Here is a 19,774-nt window from a genome sequence, read left to right as displayed (position 1 = left end):
TAGTCAATGACCACATGTGATCTGACCAGTCTCTTTTTTGTTTTAGTACATCTTTGTTGATGCCGATGCTTCGTACCTTTGGATCACTATGGACTTCTGTGTTACGATCCGGGGCTTCTCTGTACCCTTCAAACCTACAGAGCTTCTCCTCCACAGCACAGACCCCAACCTGGTTCTGGGATATGACAAATCTCACCCCAACAAACAGGTAAGACATCGGCCGCTCTGAGATTTCCTGCTAATTAGTTGGATTATTACTGTGAACAGTTCTTCTTTTGTTCTCATGTCACTGGAATTCCTGGGTGACTGTGTACTTGTGAAGCTTTTAATCTCCCATTTCTGTAATCATAGAGGTGATTAAGCGCTTTCTGGGTGAAACCTGTCCGAGTGAGTGGCTTGGTCTGGGCAGATCTTTGTGATCTTGTCTCGGAACCATACATACAGGTCTTGCTCACGCCCATGATAGGCTGGGGAATATTGGCTATGGGATGTATAGTGTGCACATGATCGTCAATTAATGTGCACTGATCATACCAAACAAACGGAAGAGAAGGGGGAAAGGAAAGGTTTTAGAGTTCAGAGAACATTACAAGAAGGAAGAAAAACACGGTTCATGAAAAATAGATTCCAGGTACATTAATGGATGTGTATGGATTATTCTAGTAGAATATTGTTTAGTGTCACTTTAAGGATTCCAAATCCAATTAGTTCTTAAAGCTCCTCTCTAGGCTCTTTATTTATTTTAGCTATATGCTTTTCAAACTATAATCTAGTGATATGTAAATCCTCTCTACCTTGCTTAGAATCTGAAATTTTTTGGCCCGTGATGTCACCAGCCACAGCCATATTCTCCCTGTACAGTGTAGGAGGGTTCAGGAGCGCTGCCTCTGTCACTTTCATATTGTACGTGGAGAGCGCTGCAGAACTGCAATGCCCATGATGCTAACGTATTCACTAGCATGTGTGGGTGGGCTGTGGGCAGGGGCCATCAGAATGTATTGGGTAGAGCAATGAGATTTTGTATTTTGAGGGATGCGAAAACAGATCAGCTTTCATACCTGGCAGATCCTTCAGTGGCAGTGAGGTTGATTGGTAGAGAGAGACACAAGGTAAGGGTGGGGGTGTGGCTGTGTGGTAGTGGGAAGAGATGGGTGGAGCTGGGCGTAGTCATGTGGACAGAAGATGCCTAATGTTTCCAAACACTCATGTGGACAGAAGACTCCTAATGTTTCCAAACACAGCAACAAATCAGATCTCTTCTAAGGGCCCTTTCACATGGCAGGTCCGATCAGCTCCGCCTGTCAATTTTTCAGGCAGACCTAATGGTCTGTTCATTCCTACGAACTGGTGGGTGTTAATGGACTTGTGTCTGTTTACATTCACCTACTTCCAGATCCCAATTGCTCCGCTAAAAAAAAAAAAAAAAACAGAAGGGGATCCGTCCACTTTCATTTAGGTGGATCAGGTCCGGAGGGTGGTCAAGTGTAAGCGGACAATGGAGTCCATTTATACCCAGCTGCCCATAGAGGAGAGTGGGCTCTCTGTGTCTGCTCTGCATAAACTGAGCAGACAGAGATGTCATCTGCCCTCTCTGCTCTGATCAACAGGGGATCTGTGAGTGGATCCCCTGCTGATCTGGACTGAGTTCACCCTGTCTGAAAGGGGTTGATGTCTACTACAGGGTGTTTTGGGGACCGGTCATCCTTCTAAATATAGAGCAGGAACTGGTGACCGGCCCCCTGGACAGGATATTCAGGCAAACTTCTGGAGAGGATTGATCAAGCACAGCTCAGATTGGTATTCTACTCATTACATATGTAAAAAACTTTTTAGCTTGGAGATCAGCTTAAGGGCCCATTCACACTATATGCTTTGGACTGTGCTGGGCAGCCCCAACGCATAAACAAGGCAATTTGCTTTGAGTTTTGTGTTTAGCTGACACCAATGTAAGAAAAATGTAGCACAATACAGTTTTTTTTTTTTTTTTTTTTTTTTTTTTTCTTTTCTTTCTTTTTTTCCTTTTCCTTTTCTTTCCCTCCAGCCTTCTGTGTAAAATGATAAAACTACCACTGTGACAAGTTGAGGGGGGAGAAGCACGGTGCAAAGCATTTGACACAGTTGCACCACTTCCTTTACAGCACACAACAGCCATTGTTGTGACCAGGCTCTTGAAGTTATACCTGTCCGGTACATTGTAACAAGAACTGAGTATACTGCCAAAGTGCAGCACGGTAGAGTCCCTGGTAATACCCTGATAATCTTTCCACTAATTTTGTGTATCCCAGAGAGCCCCTGGAACACAAGTGTATACTATACACAAAACCTCGACCTTCTTTCTCTCCTTTTTTACAGCTGTGGAAGTCAGAGGATTTCGGTCAGACGTGGATAATGATCCAGGAACACGTGAAGTCTTTTTTCTGGTAGGTAGGGTGAGCATGCCAACATGACTAAGTCTTCCTCTGAGCACGCTGACTAAAGCAGGAGTGCAGGCAAACAGAAAAACAAACTGCTTTTTTTACGTTTATTCATTGCTGAAATTTTTTTTTTTTTTTTTACTAAATACTAGCAGAAAACTCAATGTTTTTTTTTCTTTACAAGAATTTTATTAAATAGAAAACATGAGTATCCAGGATGGGTAAAGAGGCCCCACAAAAGTAGTGTAAAATAGATAAAATGTAAGCAGTAGAGATCTGAACACGTAGACCTTTAGTAAGCTGGAATATTTCTATGGTTGGCTAACTTGTATAGATGTACTGTGATGAGGACAATTGGGGGTACCAAGGGGCAAAAGGTGTATCCAGAAGGCAAAGGTCATAGCCTATCCATAAATATTGTTGTTAGGTATACGGGTAGATGCATTCTTGCGAGGCTCTGGTTAACTAGGGCAATAGGCAGGAAGAGAAGAATTGTCTCAATGCGAGGTTACAAATGTATGTAGAAGAATAGTACAATTGTCTATGAAAGAGAAGATGAAAAATGAGGACAAAAGTGAAAGGGGGGGGGGGGGGGGAGGAAGAAATAGGGTAAGCAAGAAGGTAAGGTGGAGAGTAGAGAAGAGGTGGGAAGGGAAGCCCTTAGAAGGTGAATGGAGGGGGATGAAAGGATCAAAAGAGTGGGGGGGGGACCCAGGGGATATGAGAGTAAGGGCTCATGTACTTAAGCTCCCTCTGAAAAGCGATAAATCACAGACCACTCTTCAGAAAGTGAAACTCGATAGGTAGTGAGGAGGCATTATGTCGGTTACATTGCAAAAAAAAAAAAAAAAAACAGCATGAATTGCACACCATTATGAGGTGTTTGAGGCAAGGCTGCATTCAGTACTACAGGCCAGATGTGAGGGGGATGGAGGGATACATTTTGCCACGCCATGTGTACAAGGGGCACTGTGTGTAATGGCTGCAATTATGATTTGTTTATTTAACCATTCCATGACCAGGGTTTTTTTTTTTTTTTGGAAGCTTAAATGCCTAGATCAGGTCTAGCAGCATTGATGTGCATCAGTTAGTTTCATTAAACCCACGTGGATAAAAAAATATATATCTTGCACTATACTTCGTTTCTTTCTGGCTTGCTGTCCCCTTTGTGGGTGCAGGCTGTCATTTCTGCAAACCCAACCATTTCAATCTGTGCCTGTGATTTCCTGCAATAGGATGGCTATGATGCTTTGGGCCCCTGGAGCCCCAGCACAGCCACCTTTTTACATGCGGGCTTCCAGCTGGGACTTGTGCAAATGCTTCATAGCAGGCAGATCCCAAGCCCTATATACGAAGTTACTCTCCTGCCCTGCCCCCAGGCTTTGATTAAAAATGACTCTTGTGCCCTGCAAATTAAGCAACACCCCTGACCCTCCTCCCAGGCTTTGATTAAAAGTAGCTTTGGTGCTTTTTCAGAAACATAACCATGATCTTCCGGTGATGTAATCAGTGTGTGCTCACCTATGAGAAGTTTAGGGCAGTGCCTTTAAGAAGGGCTGAGCAGTGCGTTGTTGTAAACGTAAAAACAAGTGTTTTATGCCAAAGGAAGGCCGACAGGCCTATAAGCAAAACTGAAAACGTTATTCTGGGTTTAATACTACTTTAAAGCGGAGTTCCACCTGGAAAAGAAAATAAGTCAGCAGCTACAAAAACATTAGCTGCTGACATTTAAAATACAGACACTTACCTGTCCCTCAGTCCAGCGGTGTCCTCACAATCACTGGTTTCACCGGCCATCTTCTCTCCCTGGCGCCGGCATTTTTAGTGTGGGCACCCGGCTGTGACAGCTTGCGGCTTCACAGCCAGGTGCCCACTCCGCATGCGCGAGAAAAGCCGTGCTTTGTGAATGGTCCTTTAGTCTTCTGGGACCTGTCACGTATCCCAGAAGACTACGGGGAGGGAGGGGGGGAGGACGACAACGTCCGCTTCTGATCGCCTAGCCTGGGCCAGTGGTCGGCAAGCCGCGGCTCGCGAGCCACATGCGGCTCTTTACACACTCTAATGCGGCTCTTCTGTGTGCCGGGGGCGCCCGCTCCCCTCCCTCCTCTCGGGCGGCCGCCCCAAAAGTCAGGACTCTGCAGCTAGCCCAGCAATGGGCAAACTACGGCCCGCGGGCCGTATACGGCCCGGCGGACCTTTTAATCCGGCCCGCGGAGCGTGGCAAACATTGGCTGTCAGGATGTAGGCGGGGCAGCGTGACGAACTCCTCTCCTCTCACAGTCCGCCCTGAAGACCGGAACGGCGCGGGACCACGGCGAGAGGAACGCGCGGAGCAAAGGTAAGTGAATTGACACTATAGGGGGGATGGATTACTATATGGGGGATGAATTACTATATGGGGGATGAATTACTATATGGGGGATGAATTACTATGGGGGATGTATTTTCGGTTTTAAAAATGTGGCTCTCAAATTTCAATCGTGGTTTTGGCGAGATTTGGCTCAGTTGAAAAAAACGGTTGCCCACCACTGGCCTAGGCGATCGTAGAGGAAGTGGGAGCTGGTACCTGTCAAATTCGGGTACTCCCCCATGCTCCCCAAAAGTGCCAATCCTTAATGGGGAGCGGGGGACAAAGGCTTAAAGCGAACCTTCCCCTTTTGGGTGGAGCTTCACTTTAACTTGACAATACCTGATAATTTTTTTTTGAGTGACAAGAGATCAGAGAACTAGGAATACACACATTATCAGACATTCCTAGTTCTCTCCTGCAGGATTCAATAACCTTTTTGTAGGGAATGGGGCATTTTTTAAAATTTGGACTTATAAATCATGTTTTGGTCACAAGAGGGTTAATAACTTTATTGCTATTTCAGCAACCCTTTTTTACTGTTACACTCTTGTTAGATTGATCTGTATTTTTTTTTTTTTTTTTTCCAATAAGGGGCTTTGCTCCACTGGACAAACCAAACACAGTTTATGTCGAACGGCATGAGCCCCGTGGCACCTCCATTGTCCTCCGCAGCACTGACTACTTCCAGTCTCGTGACAACTCTGAGATAATAATCGAGAATGTGGACGGCTTTCAGGTTCGGGAAAATTACATGTTCGCAACAAAGACCGTGGTGAGTGTTTTGATACACAGAAAAAGTTTGTTGTCAAGGGACAAATATACATCTTTATGTAATACTGTCCAAATAATGCATTATAATCCAGTCTGTGCTTTGCAAAAGCATTGACACTCTAATGGCTGTCCATTAATTGGCCGAAATCGTGGAAGCTGAGTAAAGAGTATATTGCTTCTCTTTTCACATGATGTTGATGTTATCTGTACTTGTTTCCCTGTAAACCCACATCCTCTTTCACCTCCCTATTTGCTTCTTAAAATTGGTCAGTGTAGAAGGCAGACAGACACTGAAATCAGAACAGCAGTGGATTTTAGCTCTTTAACCCCTTCAACTACAAGTTCAACTACAGGCTTTTTTTTTTTTTTTTTTTATTTTTCCACTGGAGGTTTAAAAAAGCAAAAAAAGAGCTCTAGCTGCAGTATTCAACGTTTTAATCTGGAGATGTCCCACAAACTACCGCCTTTTTTGACACAGGATGCCCTTAACCCCCTTAGTGACTAAGAATAAAACCAATCTATATGCCTAGACACAATTTTGCAACTTTGACATGCATTAATAAAGCCATACATATCCTTACAACTACTTTGTGTATCCAGGTGATTATATCTTGTGTTTTTCAGGACAAATTTGGCTTTCTTTTGGTGGTAAATGGTAACAGATATCGCATGGTTTTTCCTTTTTTTTTTTTTTTTTTTTTCTTCCCTCAAGGCAAAAAGGAACCCTAAAAAAAAAACTAAACAAAAAAAAAACTTTTTACTGCAGCTGTATATTTATTGCTACTACTATAACCTATCACCACAGAACAATTGCAGTGATATCACATGTGTAATATGTGATACGTTTTTTTTTTAACCTACCTAAAGCATACTGACGCTATTTTTTTTTTTTTTTTCCTCCTCCCAAATCCTGCTCAAAATTTTAGATCATGACCTTTGAATCTGACCTTGACCTTTTGCTTGACCCGATCATTACTGACCTTGATCTAGGGTTTTTTTTTTTTTTACATATTTTTGTTTACATTCTCCCTGCAAAGAAACATTGTTTCTCTCCCCCATTCAGAGAGAGAAAATGCAGGGTCAGGCTGTAGAGTGACTGATAATTGTGATAGCCAATTGGAGGCCATCGCAATGATCAGGTGACCTGGAACCAGGAGTCCCAGGTCTCGATTGTTAGTATGGGACCCGGGCATCCTGGTGACAACCCTGTACCTGTGCTGGGAGCGCCCCACAGGAAACAAAGCCCATACAAAGAAAGAAAGCATTGCATGAATGAGTTGTTTCCACCATGGCCACAGAACACAATGATTACTGCCAGCAGCTATATCCACCGGCAGTAATCAAATGTAAAAAATCTGACAGGCTGGTTACATCCACGTTTATCAATGGATTGACTTGGGTACAATCAGCATGCCCATGGATGGATCAGATCTCATCCGGTCCCTGCTGAACCTGCTGCATTTCGATCCAGGTATGGCTGGTTTTTAGCCTTTTAGTTTAAATAATGGCCATTGCCCAGGAAAGACTGTGGCAGGCCATATTGGTGCACCTTACAGCATTCTTGCAATTTTAAATCATGATTTTACTAAAATAGAACCATCCCTTTAAAAGTACAGGCTCTGAAACTGTGTCTTTGTCCTGCTTTCTCTACCAAGTGGTTTGTTGACTTTGACAATCATGGAGGGTGGGAGTTTAGACTTCATTGGTTTATTGTATGTTCCAGATCATTGACTCACTAGTGAGAAGGATCGGGATGGCAGAACCTGCACCTTTAAAAATGAGTCAGCAATGGCAGCTTTTATTGTCCTTCTCATATGTTTGCTTTAAGATTCAGTCCAGCGATTTTTCTTTTTATTGAATGTTTACAAAAAGTCCATTGTGTATTCAGAGTCCATATGTTATGTCTTTAACCACAAAGCAGTTTCCATCTGTTTGTATCTCTGGCTGCAGTATGGGATTATGGGTAATTAAACAGAGTTTTTTCTCTTTGAATTTTTTTTACTATATTTTTGGTTTAACCTGTCTGTCTGGGCAAAATAAAAAAAAAAAAAAAACCCAAAACATACTTTTCAATATATGCATGCTTCTCCCATCTTTTTTTTTTTCCTTAAAAATGCAGCAGCTACAGAAAAATTGTCTGCCGTTGCCAGAATTCCCGTGAGCGTCCGACTTCCTATAATGAGCTGACAACACTGTCTCTGCTGGATTGAAATCCCAAGCAGTGTTGTCAGCTCTGCCCAGTTCTCCCCTGCTGTACTACAGAACACCTTCCCCTCTCCAAGGGAAATGTCTCTTCTGTAGGGCTGACAACACAATTTGGATTTTCAGTGCAGCTGCAAAGAAGTTGTCGGCTCACTACAGTAAGTTAGGTGCTCGCTGGATTTCTGCCAGACCAGCAGGTAATTTTTTCTGTACCTGGATAAATGTGCGTGCCTTGCAGGGATGAAGAGTGTTTTTTGCCAAGACATACATGGTTTATAGCTGTATATACTGCATATCTAACCATCTTCGTTCCGTTCTTTCAGCATCTATTGGGCAGCAAAGACCCCTTCTCGGTGCAGTTATGGGTTTCTTATAACCGCAAGCCAATGAGATCAGCACAGTTTGTTACCCGCCATCCAATTGTGGTGAGTGTTGTCATGTGATTGCTGATTTCAGCCACAATGTTCAGTGCAGGTGGACAGTTTTTCTCTTAATGGTTGAATTGGGAATTTTCATGGCAGGAATATTACATTACGGATGCCTCGGAGGATCAGGTGTTTGTGTGCGTCAAGCACAGCAACAATGTGACAAACCTGTACATATCAGAGGTGGAGGGCCTGCGCTTTTCTCTTTCACTGGAGAATGTGATCTACATCAATCCTGGAGCAGGGAAGGAGACTCTGGCCAGGTAATGAAGATGTTCTTTTATAACTTTAGATACAAACTTCTCAACCTTTAATTATAGTTCTGCCATTGTAGTAAGGAGGGAGAAGCTTTGCCACAACTGATTTTTGTCCCCAGTAGAGTTCCCCTTTACCCCAGCTTCTGTGTTGAACAGAATAGCTCTTCCGAATGGTAAAGGAAAATGATTATAATGCCTAATAATTTAATGGCATTGCTTAGTTTTTATATGCTGGTGTTAGGTTCTTTATACAGTATAGCAGGTTTGCTTGCTAGAATGAATTTGCAGAAAGATGTTTATTGCAACAAATTTATGTTCTCCAGATGCTTAGTACATCTTGTGGAACATATAGACAAGTAGCCTTCTTGCCCTACAATGAGGTGTTTGAGAGTCTTGAGATTGGTGAAACTGATCATTTATGTTGTGTCAGAACACTTTTTTAATGTCTTTTAATTTAAAGTGTAACTTAACTCAGAAAATAAAGTTCTACTGTTTCGCTATGGCTCTTCAACCAATAAGCAAATTTTTAAGTTTTGTAGTTGGGAGGAAAGGGGTGAATACTGTTCTGTTCTCGTGTTTTTTTTTTTGTTTTTTTTTCTCTTCTTTCCCCCCCCCCACTTACACTTCCTCAATCCTTGCCTAGGCGAAGATAATAGCCCCGTCCCTCCTGCAGCCCCCAGGACACACCACAAGTCCCAGGAGGCTGCAGGAACATCCACAGAACCGCGCACAAGCTTGCATATGCACAGTGGAGAGCCAGCTGTCATTTATTAGGAAGCCACAGTCGGCTCCCTATCTAGGATGATGGTGCTGAGGACCTGCAGCAGTAATAAGAACTTGCTGGGGAAGACAGAGCTGGACTCTACTCACTGGGTAAGTACTTCATTTTTAAAAATGAGGTACAGGTGAAACTCGAAAAATTTGAATATTGTGCAAAAGTTCATTTATTTCAGTAATGCAACTTAAAAGGTAAACTATTATATGAGATAGACTCCTTACATGCAAAGCAAGATAGTTCAAGCCGTGATTTGTCATCATTGTGATGATTATGGCTTACAGCTCATGAAAAACCCCAAATCCACAATCTCAGAAAATGAGAATATTGTGAAAAGGTGCAATATTCTCGGCTCAAAGTGTCCCACTCTAATCAGCTAATTAAGCCCTAACACCTGCAAAGGTTTCTGAGCCATTAAATGGTCTCTCAGTCTGGTTCAGTAGGAATCACAATCATGGGAAAGACTGCTGACCTGACAATTGTGCAGAAAACCATCATTGACACCCTCTATAAGGAGGGAAAGCCTCAAAAGGTAATTGCAAAAGAAGTTGGATGTTCCCAAAGTGCTGTATCAAAGTAAATTAATAGAAAGTTACGTGGAAGGGAAAAGTGTGGAAGAAAAAGGTGCACAAGCAGCAGGGATGACCGCAGCCTGGAGAGGATTGTCAGCAAAAGGCCATTCAAAAGTGCTGGGGACTTTCACAAGGAGTGGACTGAGGCTGGAGTTAGTGCATCAAGAGCCACCACACAGACGGATCCTGGACATGGGCTTCAAATGTCGTATTCCTCTTGTCAAGGTGCTCCTGAATAACAAACAACGTCAGAAGCTTCTTACCTGGGCTAAAGAAAAACAGACCTGGTCTGTTGCTCAGTGGTCCAAAGTCCTCTTTTCTGATGAGAGCAACTTTTGCATCTCATTTGGAAACCAAGGACCCCGAGTATGGAGGAAGAATGGAGGGGCACAAACTGCAAGATGCTTGAAGTCCAGTGTGAAGTCTCCACAGTCTGTGTTGATTTGAGGAGCCATGTCATCTGCTGGTGTTGGTCCATTGTGCTTCATTAAGTCCAGGGTCAACGCAGCCGTCTACCAGGAGATTTTGGAGCACTTCATGCTTCCTTCCGCAGATGAGCTTTATGGGGATGCTGACTTCATTTTCATGCAGGACTTGGCACCTGCCCACACTGCCAAAAGCACCAAAACCTGGTTCAATGACCGTGGGATTACGGTGTTTGATTGGCCAGCAAACTCGCCTGACCTGAGCCCCATAGAGAATATATGGGGCATTGCCAAGAGAAAGATGAGACATGAGACCGAACAATGCAGAAGAGCTGAAGGCCGCTATTGAAGCATCCTGGTCTTCCATAACACCTCAGCAGTGCCACAGGCTGATAGCTTCCATGCCACGCCGCATTGAGGCAGTAATTGCTGCAAAAGGGGCCCAAACCAAGTACTGAGTACATATGCATGCTTATACTTTTCAGAGGTCCGATATTGTTCTATGTACAATCCTTGTTTTATTGATTGCATGTAATATTCTCATTTTCTGAGATTGTGGATTTGGGGTTTTCATGAGCTGTAAGCCATAATCCTCACAATGATGACAAATCACGGCTTGCTTTGCATGTAATGAGTGTATCTCATATATTAGTTCCACCTTTTAAATTGCATTACTGAAATAAATGAACTTTTGCACGATATTCTAATTTTTCGAGTTTCACCTGTGTTTTATAGTTCTTTAAAAAAAAAAAAAAAAAACTAAAAGTTCCTAATTTAAAGAAGAGATTCAGCCAGGTCTCCAAAAATTAAAAGTAAACAGTTACAAAACTGTAGCTGCTGACATTTAATTAAAAAAATAAAACTAATCTGGCCAAGGATCCATTTCTGTCCTCACGCTGGTTCTTTGCTTTAACCACTTGTCCTCCGGAAGATTTGCCCTTCATGACCAGGCCATTTTTAGCAGTACGGTGCTGTTGCATTAACTGACTATTGCACAGTGATGCAACGCTGTACATAAATAAAATTTTGTAAAAAAAAATTCCCCACAAATAGAGCTGTCTTTTGGTGGTATTTGATGACCGTGTGTGTGTGTGTGTGTGTGTGTGTGTGTGTGTGTGTGTGTGTGTGTGTGTGTGTTATAAACAAATGACCCGACCATTTTGAAAAAAAAACAAAACTGACTTTTTGCTACAGTTATTTTTTGTAACGGTTTACTTTTAATTTTTGGAAACCTGGCTGAATCTCCTTTTTTTAAAGAGGAACTTTTTAGTTTTTTTGTTTTTTTAAAATCAACCGCTATAAAACATATCCAATAAAAAAAAAAAAAAAAATTAAATACAATTTCTTCATAAAATTAGGTCATAATATATTCTGCTACATATCTTTTGGTTAAAAAAAACAAAAAAAACAACCCAATAAGTATATTAATTGAAACGTGAAAGTTATTTTGTCTACAAATGTTGGTTTATATACTGGAGTTTTTTTATTAATTTTTATACTAGTAATGGAGGAGATCAGCGACTGCGGTGGGAATTCTGGCACTCGGGAACTGACTTACTGCCACTGCCCTCTCCAATAACACTAATACAGTGATCAGTGCTAATAAAAGCACTGATCACTGTACTGACGCTTAGCAGGAAGTGGTTAACATCTGGGGCGATCAAAAAGTTAACAGCGTGCTGTTTTGTGCTTATCGTGTGCGGTTTTACAAAGGGGCATGCTCCTTTCTATCTCTTTGCAGAGAGATAGAAAGCAGCACATCCCTGCTGACAGGAGAGAGACCTGTAGTGTTTACACACAGAGCTCTCACCTGTCGGCTTCTCTGCCAATCAGTCCCAGCCATGAATCGCTTGCTGGCACCTGAGCTCCAGGAGCCAATGACAGCAGGGGTAGGGCAGCGCATGTGCTCCCTACCTGAAATGTAAAAATCATTATATATATATATATATATATATATATATATATATATATATATATATATATATATATATATATATATATATATATATATAAAATTTTGCACAGAGCAGCCACCCTGTAGCAGTAAATCTACTGTGGGGCGATCCTTAAATGGTTAATGATGTAGTGCTTGTGCAGATTTCTAAGTAAATGCAAATGGAAACTGCTGTACAGAATAGGATCTTAAAAGCCTCTCGTTTTTTTTTTTTTGTTTTTTTTTTTGTTTTTTTTTTGTTATTGTGATTATATCCTTGGTACACCTGCTATATCTAATGATCTCTGTGTGCATTAACCTCTCTAATTTCAAACCCCTCAATGAGCAGAGTTGTTGCTTTCCTCACCAAGGTCAGGTTGGTTTTGAAGGACCCAGTGGCCTGCCAGAAAGGTGGCCTACATCTCTGGGAGATGCAGCCAGGGGCTGGCAAAGGTCCCTGGCCAAGCTAACAATATTCCTGCCTCCCTTGCTGTTTAGTTGGTTGAATATAGTACCAGCTCTGGCAGCTGCCATATAATCTGCTACTGGAAGTCACACACTCATCACCCTATCACCGAAAGCTGGCCCCAGCAGTCCATCTGGGGAAACTCGTTTCTTCTGCTAACAGTCACAACCTTCAGTGCTGTACCGGATGTCTGTGTGCACACAGGAACATAAGCTGATCCGTTAATCACAAGCCTTGTCTAGCTGCTTCTTTCTTGGTATTGACCAGTACAGCATCCTCACGCCGTCACATTTGGCCCAATCTGATTATAGTTGTCACACTGCCTTTTCCTTTGTGGTAGGAACACACATTTGTTGCTCTCAGTGTATTTTCCATCCTGGCTACTCAATATCTAAGTAGATCACTTTTTGGTGTGAGAATCAACAGGATGTCGCGCATGAAACAATGTTTATTTTTTCCCTATAGGCAAATACACTGATGTCAGAGAGCTTTCACCATTTCATGACCTGAATCCTTGCTGCATAAACTTGGAAACATCAGTATGTGGTGCTTGAAGAGTTCACCAGGCACATAAACGTTTCCTAAATTTATTCCTCAATAGTTACAAAGGATCTAAATCCACTGAATGTTTGCTGGATGCCTTTGCAAACCCGTATACCCCTTTATAAAATTAGCAGTGGCTTCCCTGTGCAGAGGGTAGAGTTGTGGGAGGGATCCCGTAGGCCCCACCCACTACAGGCTGCCTTCAGCAAACTACAGGAGGGGGCAGAGACAAGACCAGTCTTCCTGCACAAAGGAGAGAGCAGCAGTGACTGGTCTTGATTACAGGAAGTTCCTGCTTAGAGGCAGTGTCACACTGTATCACTGCACAGCTCTGGAAGATGATGCTTATTCCGGAGTTCAGCTTTAAGTTGGCAATGACTCTTTGCCCTCCTAAATCATGTTAAGTTTTTAGTTTGGCATAAAGTAGGAAAGGGGAGAACCACTGTCGGCTGTCTGTTTCCCAGTTACACCAGTACTTGGGACACCAGGCAACCCAGCAGAAACACAAAGTGATGGGAAATCCAGTAGGGTTTATTTCTTGTAATGGGTACACCTGTTCTCATGACAGCTGTTTATAGCAGGAGCTAGTTTCCCTTCACTTCAGAGTGGGATTTCTCCCCAACAAATCATAAAAGATCAGTCAAAGGGCTTCTAACGATTTCTTACTTTATTCATGTGTAAAAAGAAAAGTTTTGGCTGTGCGTACGCTTAAGTCTTTTATGATATACTGTTTTAATAAATATTTAGTTCAGTGTCAGGCTGACAAAAATTGACAATCTAATTTGTTCATTTTTTGTTTTCAAAATATTTTTTTAATACTGTACTGGTCTCCTTTAAAAAAAAAAAAAACCCAAAAGCTACTACTTTCTGTGTGCACAGCAAACAGACACAGAAATATTTTTGAGCTGAGGCCATGGCTTCTTTGTTTACAAACAAACCTCATGTGATCACTGTCATAACTTACATGGTGATCCCATGGTCAGAAGCCACGCTGATTGGTTCCAACACCAGCATGGGTACCCATGCCTGGAAATGTTGTGATGGATATGGGAAAATGCCTGTTTGGTTTCCTGTTGCATATATACATATTTCTATACATTTTATACAGATCTACTTTTATACTTTTTTATATTTCTAAATGTTTTGTATGAATATATATATGTGTTGTGTGTATATTTTCTGCCTGCTGGGCTTTGTGGTACTTTAAGAAATCCTTGCTCAAGAAATGTCTGCTCAGCAACCCCTCTCATCGAGTGAACTTGAGAACAAAGCAATATTTTTCTTTCTATAGATAAAACCTCGGAGGAGATCACGCCTATACTCTGAAGAAGATTGTTTTCATGTAAAGTGACCAATCAAAGACTAATATAATGCTTTATGCTGTTCTCATGTGATGTTTGCATCATATTGCATATATAAGCTCACTTTCTCATTATAATAAACTAGAAGTGTTCGTAGACTGAACTTATGTGTCAGCGTGAGTCTCTTCCAGTGTGCGCACATTCCAAAGCTAGCAAGATTAATTAGGACAGGAGCAGATATTCACCGGACTCTTAGTCCTCATCTAAATCAATGTTAGTCTGCACGTTGATGGCAGGAAGTGTTTGATTCCTTTTTTGTTTTGTGTTCAGGTATCTGGAGAACGAGCCATTTGCTGATGTCCATCGTGTGAAGGGTGTAAAGGGTGTATATATTGCCAACGTGTTAAATACGCCACCCTCCAAAGAGAACGTGGCTACCGTCATCACCTTTGATAAAGGTGGTACCTGGGAATTTCTTTCGGCTCCAGGATATAACAGTTACGTGGACACCACCCATTGCCCGGTGAGTTCCCACCCAGTTCTGCTGTCGTAGAATGTCTTGTTATGCTGGTTTAAACCTTTCACAACCTAAAGTCATCTAAACTGGCATCATAAATGATTATTCCAATATGCAAAACTCACCCTTCATAGAGACAGCTGAGCACTCGGCCACCACCTGCCACAAACCCCCCTGTTTGTCTTTCAGCATGATGAGCAAACTGGGTGATTGACAGCAAGGTGCAGCATGGAGTGGTATGACTCTAGGCATTCTTCTACAGATAAGAAATACTTCATGTATTGTGCTAGCTGCTAGTGAGGGTTCCACCTTTTAGACTTTAAAATAGACCAGGGGTGTCCAAACTTTGGCCCTCCAGCTGTTGATGTACTAGAAGTCCCATCATGCCTCTGCCTCTGGGTGTCTTGCCTGTGGATGTCAGTCTTGCAAGGCCTCATGGGACTTGCAGTCCCTCAACACCTGGAGGGCCATAGTTTAGACACCCCTGAAATAGACCTTAGCGCAGTATCATGTTTTATTCTTCTACAAACATCACATGTTAGATTTTAAATTGTGCAGTGCTCTGGAACCTTAAAACACCCGTTTTATACACATTAAATCATAAACCTATATAGTGAAAAAAATATATATCTGAATTCTTTGTGCCACATATATGCAAAAGTGAAGTGAAAATCACAAGCACTGAAAAGGTTTACAGTATTGTGTATGGAAGCTCTGGAGATTTGCACTGAATATTGGGATTCATTTCACCAAATGTTTTTTGGACTATATGGACTATTTTGAAATGCATAACTAGCACTTTGAGTTTTGGAAGCATATGTTGCAGAGATATTTATTCACTACATTTGTTTATTATTTATACGTGTAAAGGGGTGTATGAAGGTTCCCGAGTGCTGCACATTTTTTAAAATCTATTAGATCTGTTTTCACAGATGAGGATTATATTGTGTGTGCTTCTGGTTATGGGAAATGTCTATATTCAAACCCTGCAGCTGTGTACTAGAGAACCTACTTTTTAAACTTTGCATATTAGTTCTGGGGTTTTGTTGTGCAGAGAAGCTGCATGAAGGTTGGTATTCCAATTATGACCCACAAAATCTTAGTTCGTTGTCAACAGGTATACTTCACAATAGAACTCCAGTGATCTATCTGAAAATACTTGTAGTTCAGTTTTATGTATATAAAATCTTCGCAAAATGTTCAGTTTAGGGTTGTGCATCCTAATGGTTTTTTTTTTTTTCTTTTCATATAGGACATCTAAAAGGAAACCTCCATTTTTATTATAAATAAAAATGTAGTATATACAATTGTTATACAAGTGGGCTTTTTTTTCATGCTATTTAATATGAGCATTTTATTTGAACCTGCTTAAAGCAGAGTTCCACTCACCCTGTCAAAGTCAGCAGCTACAAAAACTGTAGCTTCTGACTTTTAAAAAAAAAACAGCCACTTACCTGTCCCTCGGTCCCGTGGTGTGTCCCCTGCAGCCCATTTCACCGGCCGTCCTGTATTCCAGGAGGCTGGCATCTTTAGTGTGGGCGCCCGGCTGTGATAGCTTGTGACTTCACAGCCGGGTATCCACTGCTCATGCTCGAGTAGCGCTGCGCTTCATGAATGGTCCTGTAGTCTTCTGGGACCTGTCACTTGTCCCAGAAGACTACAGGGAAGGAGGGAGGACACCTTCCGTTTCTGATCGTCTAGGCAATCGGACCGGAAGTGGGAGTGGGTACCTGTCAAATTCGTGTACCCGCTTCCCCCCGCCCCCCCCCCCCCCCCCCAAGGTGCCAATCCTTAATGGGGAGCAGTCCTTAGAGCGGGATTTCCCGTTTTGGGTGGAGCTCCACTTTAAGTCATTTTCGAAAACTCATAAATGCAACTGTTTAAAAAAGTCCGGTTCGCTCACAATTTGTGTTCCAATTAATCTTAAAGGGTGTTCAGTAGGGATGAGGTCTGGGCTCTGTGCGGGACACTAGAGTTCCTCCACAGCAAGCTAATCAAACCATGTCTTTCTGGAGCTGGCTTTGTACACATGGGCACAGTTATGTATGGAAAAAGGGGCCTTCCCCAAGCTGTTGTCATAGGGTTAGTGCACAGTTGTCTAAAATATCTTTTCTGCATTATTACCTGAACCAGTTAGCCTGGGTTCACTCTGAATGCGACTTTGAAATCATGCGAATTCACTTGAAGTCACACAGTTTCAGTCTCTTGTCAATGCGACTTGTAAGACATCTGTGCGACTTTATGCACGGATGCCAATTCAAGTTGCACCCAAAATTGACAGACGTAGTGCCGGATCTACTGTCAAAATCGGTGCAACTCCGACAGAACGGTTCCATTGCGAACAATAGGGTGCAATTTGTAATGCGATTTTTGAACTGTCTAAAAATTCAAGCTTTTCTGGTAAGCCCTGTTATAGAGTTTAATCTGCTTATATTTTGCCTTCCCTGACCCCCAACCCTCAACATACTAATGACATTTTAAAATAAAATATTTCTGTTTTTTTAAATTACATTTTTTTCGAACCCAGTGCCATCCTCCGATTTTCTATGATTCTCTATGCAGTGCAGGCAGATCATGGCTAGTGGGAAGGGCTGGCAGAGTTCTGTACATAGCTTCCTGTAATCATCACAGCACCTTGCCTCAGTACTTCTCTCAGGAATCCTCAGCCCTGGTTTAAGCAGGGAGTTAAAGTGGGTTGATGGGAAAATCTAGCAATTTTTCTTTCCTTCCACCTGTGGTAGAAGGAAGGAAAGAGAAAATAGTTTATTCTATGCCTTGCTTAACAGGTTTGTCCTCTGAGCGTTTTGTATTGTATAGATATACTCATTTTTATGGCTTTGTCTCCTGTGTTCTGTATTTGCAGAGCCCAAAGGACTGCCACCTGCACTTGGCACAGCCTCTCAGTCAGTTGACCTCCCAGGGCCGTGTCATGCCCATTGTCTCTAAGGATTCCGCACCAGGGTTAATCGCAGCGACTGGTATGTTTCTGGGTGCGGTTCTGGTCGAAAGCCGAGGAATAAAATGCGAACGTAGTGGGATTGTTTATGAAACCAGCTTATCGTCAGAATCTGACTGATTCACTGTTATGTTTTCAGAGTTGCCTAAATACTAGAATTAAAATCTGATAATGACTTAATTCCAAAGAAGTTGCACAGTAATTCTAAACATTTCTCTCCCTCTAGGTTCTGTTGGGAGGGAAATGATCGGTAAAATTAATCTGTATATTTCCAGCAGTGCTGGCGTTCGATGGAGGGAGGTAATTGTATGTTTTCATCCTGGACATATTCATGCAAAACACCTTATTTATAGAACAAGCAAACTTTTTTTACTTGCTTTGTAAATCTGCTTGATTTGCCTTGATACATGAAAGATGCCAAAGTTTTTTTTTTTTTTTTTTTTGTTTGTTTTTTTTTTCTTCTGCTGCCACCTGATAGCTTTGATGGATAACTCAGGAGACTTGTCAGTTCACATTTCCTGCCTGATGAGCTAAAACAGCCCTTCTTAATTGTAGATGACAGGACACCAAGGACTTTATATTCATGACTTGGGGTAGGCTGCCACCTTCAGTTGGAAGGACATCTGACAAAAAAGCAGGCATAACCCTTCCTAGCTCAGCTAACCTTGGATTTTAGCTAGTGTATTTAAGTGATGGATGTGCCTAGAGTCTCTCTGAAAGATTTCCTTTCAGGGGTTTAGGTTCTAATTTCATGGCCTATTCCTTGCACCCATGTTAGTAGAGGAGGGCTTCATTCAGAACAGTTGTCCAGGGGAGACTCTAATCGGATCCTGCACACAAGAATGGGGACAATGCTGGATCCTGCAGGCAGTGATCTCTGGGGTGCAGTGTCTCCTCCTGACCTTATTGCATGGTGTTGGTACAGATCCAAGGCAGCAATTTCTCTGGAGAGGAGTCTAGTCCCTGAAAGTCCTTTTGACACCCACCCACTGTGAAGGTTTGAAGATTGGCCTTCTGGCCTTGCAGCAGGACTGGTGAGCATGTGGCAGTCTCTTCCCAGAAAATGCTCCCTATGTGAAGGGGTGATAAAAGTTTTCTGAGCAGAGCTTAACCCCTTCATGTCTGGACACTTTTACCCCCTTCCTGTCCAGGGCAATTTTCAGCTTTCAGCGCTGTTGCACTTTGAATGACAATTGCGCGGTCATGCAACACTGTACCCATATGAATTTTTTAGCATTCTTTTGAGATGGATAAAACTTTATTTTGGTGGTATTCATTCAACACTGGGATTTTTATCTTTTTTTTTTTGCTATATAAATGAAAGTCCAAAAATGTTAAGTAAAATAATGGCCAAAATGTATTCAGTTATCTTTTTAGTAAAAAAAAAAAAAAACCCAAATTAGTTTATAGCCAAAAATTATTTATCAAAAACTATTTTTAAATTTTTTTTTTTTATAATTTTTTTTTTTTAACATACTGTCACCCTAGCAGTACAGTGTCACCATAGTGACACTGTACTACTTGTGGGGGGTGATGATTTTTTTTTTTTTTTGTACATTGATTGCTTTTACACTCATAAAGGCTGTAAAAGCAATAATTTCTGCTTCTCTCTGGCTGCATTCTTGCAGCCATTGAGAAATACTGTGTGAGCTGTGATTGGTAACAGCTTGTCACATGGTACAAGGCTGTTGTGAATAGCCTTGTACTATGTGATCTCTGTGATCATTCACAGATTTCGCATTTAGTAAGCAATGATGTCAGGAAGTGACATCTTGCTTACTACTATTCATGTGATCACTGATTGGCCACCAGAGTTTTTTATTTTTTGCTAAATAAAACACCTGAAACTTTTTTGAAAAAAAACCAC

General features: G+C 41.9%; 1 protein-coding gene across 1 annotated transcript in view; it reads left to right on the top strand.

The window, feature by feature from the left end:
• Positions 1–19,774, top strand: part of LOC149433940 (sortilin-related receptor-like) — a gene marked incomplete at its 3' end in the record, with an annotated part of 42,652 nt that overhangs the window by 13,244 nt on the left and 9,634 nt on the right. Inside the window, exons 5-12 of the mRNA XM_089664260.1 lie at positions 47–208; positions 2,353–2,420; positions 5,356–5,536; positions 8,061–8,162; positions 8,259–8,425; positions 14,765–14,957; positions 17,815–17,929; positions 18,134–18,207. Of these exons, the coding sequence (XP_089520386.1) occupies positions 47–208; positions 2,353–2,420; positions 5,356–5,536; positions 8,061–8,162; positions 8,259–8,425; positions 14,765–14,957; positions 17,815–17,929; positions 18,134–18,207 (1,062 nt within the window). The remainder of the gene's footprint in view (positions 1–46; positions 209–2,352; positions 2,421–5,355; positions 5,537–8,060; positions 8,163–8,258; positions 8,426–14,764; positions 14,958–17,814; positions 17,930–18,133; positions 18,208–19,774) is intronic.

Source organism: Staurois parvus, unplaced genomic scaffold, assembly GCF_062004578.1.
Source record: "Staurois parvus isolate SC_StPar_1 unplaced genomic scaffold, SC_StPar_1.0 ptg001870l, whole genome shotgun sequence".
Classification (NCBI taxonomy): domain Eukaryota; kingdom Metazoa; phylum Chordata; class Amphibia; order Anura; family Ranidae; genus Staurois; species Staurois parvus.
This window is presented reverse-complemented; position numbering and strand designations above follow the sequence as displayed.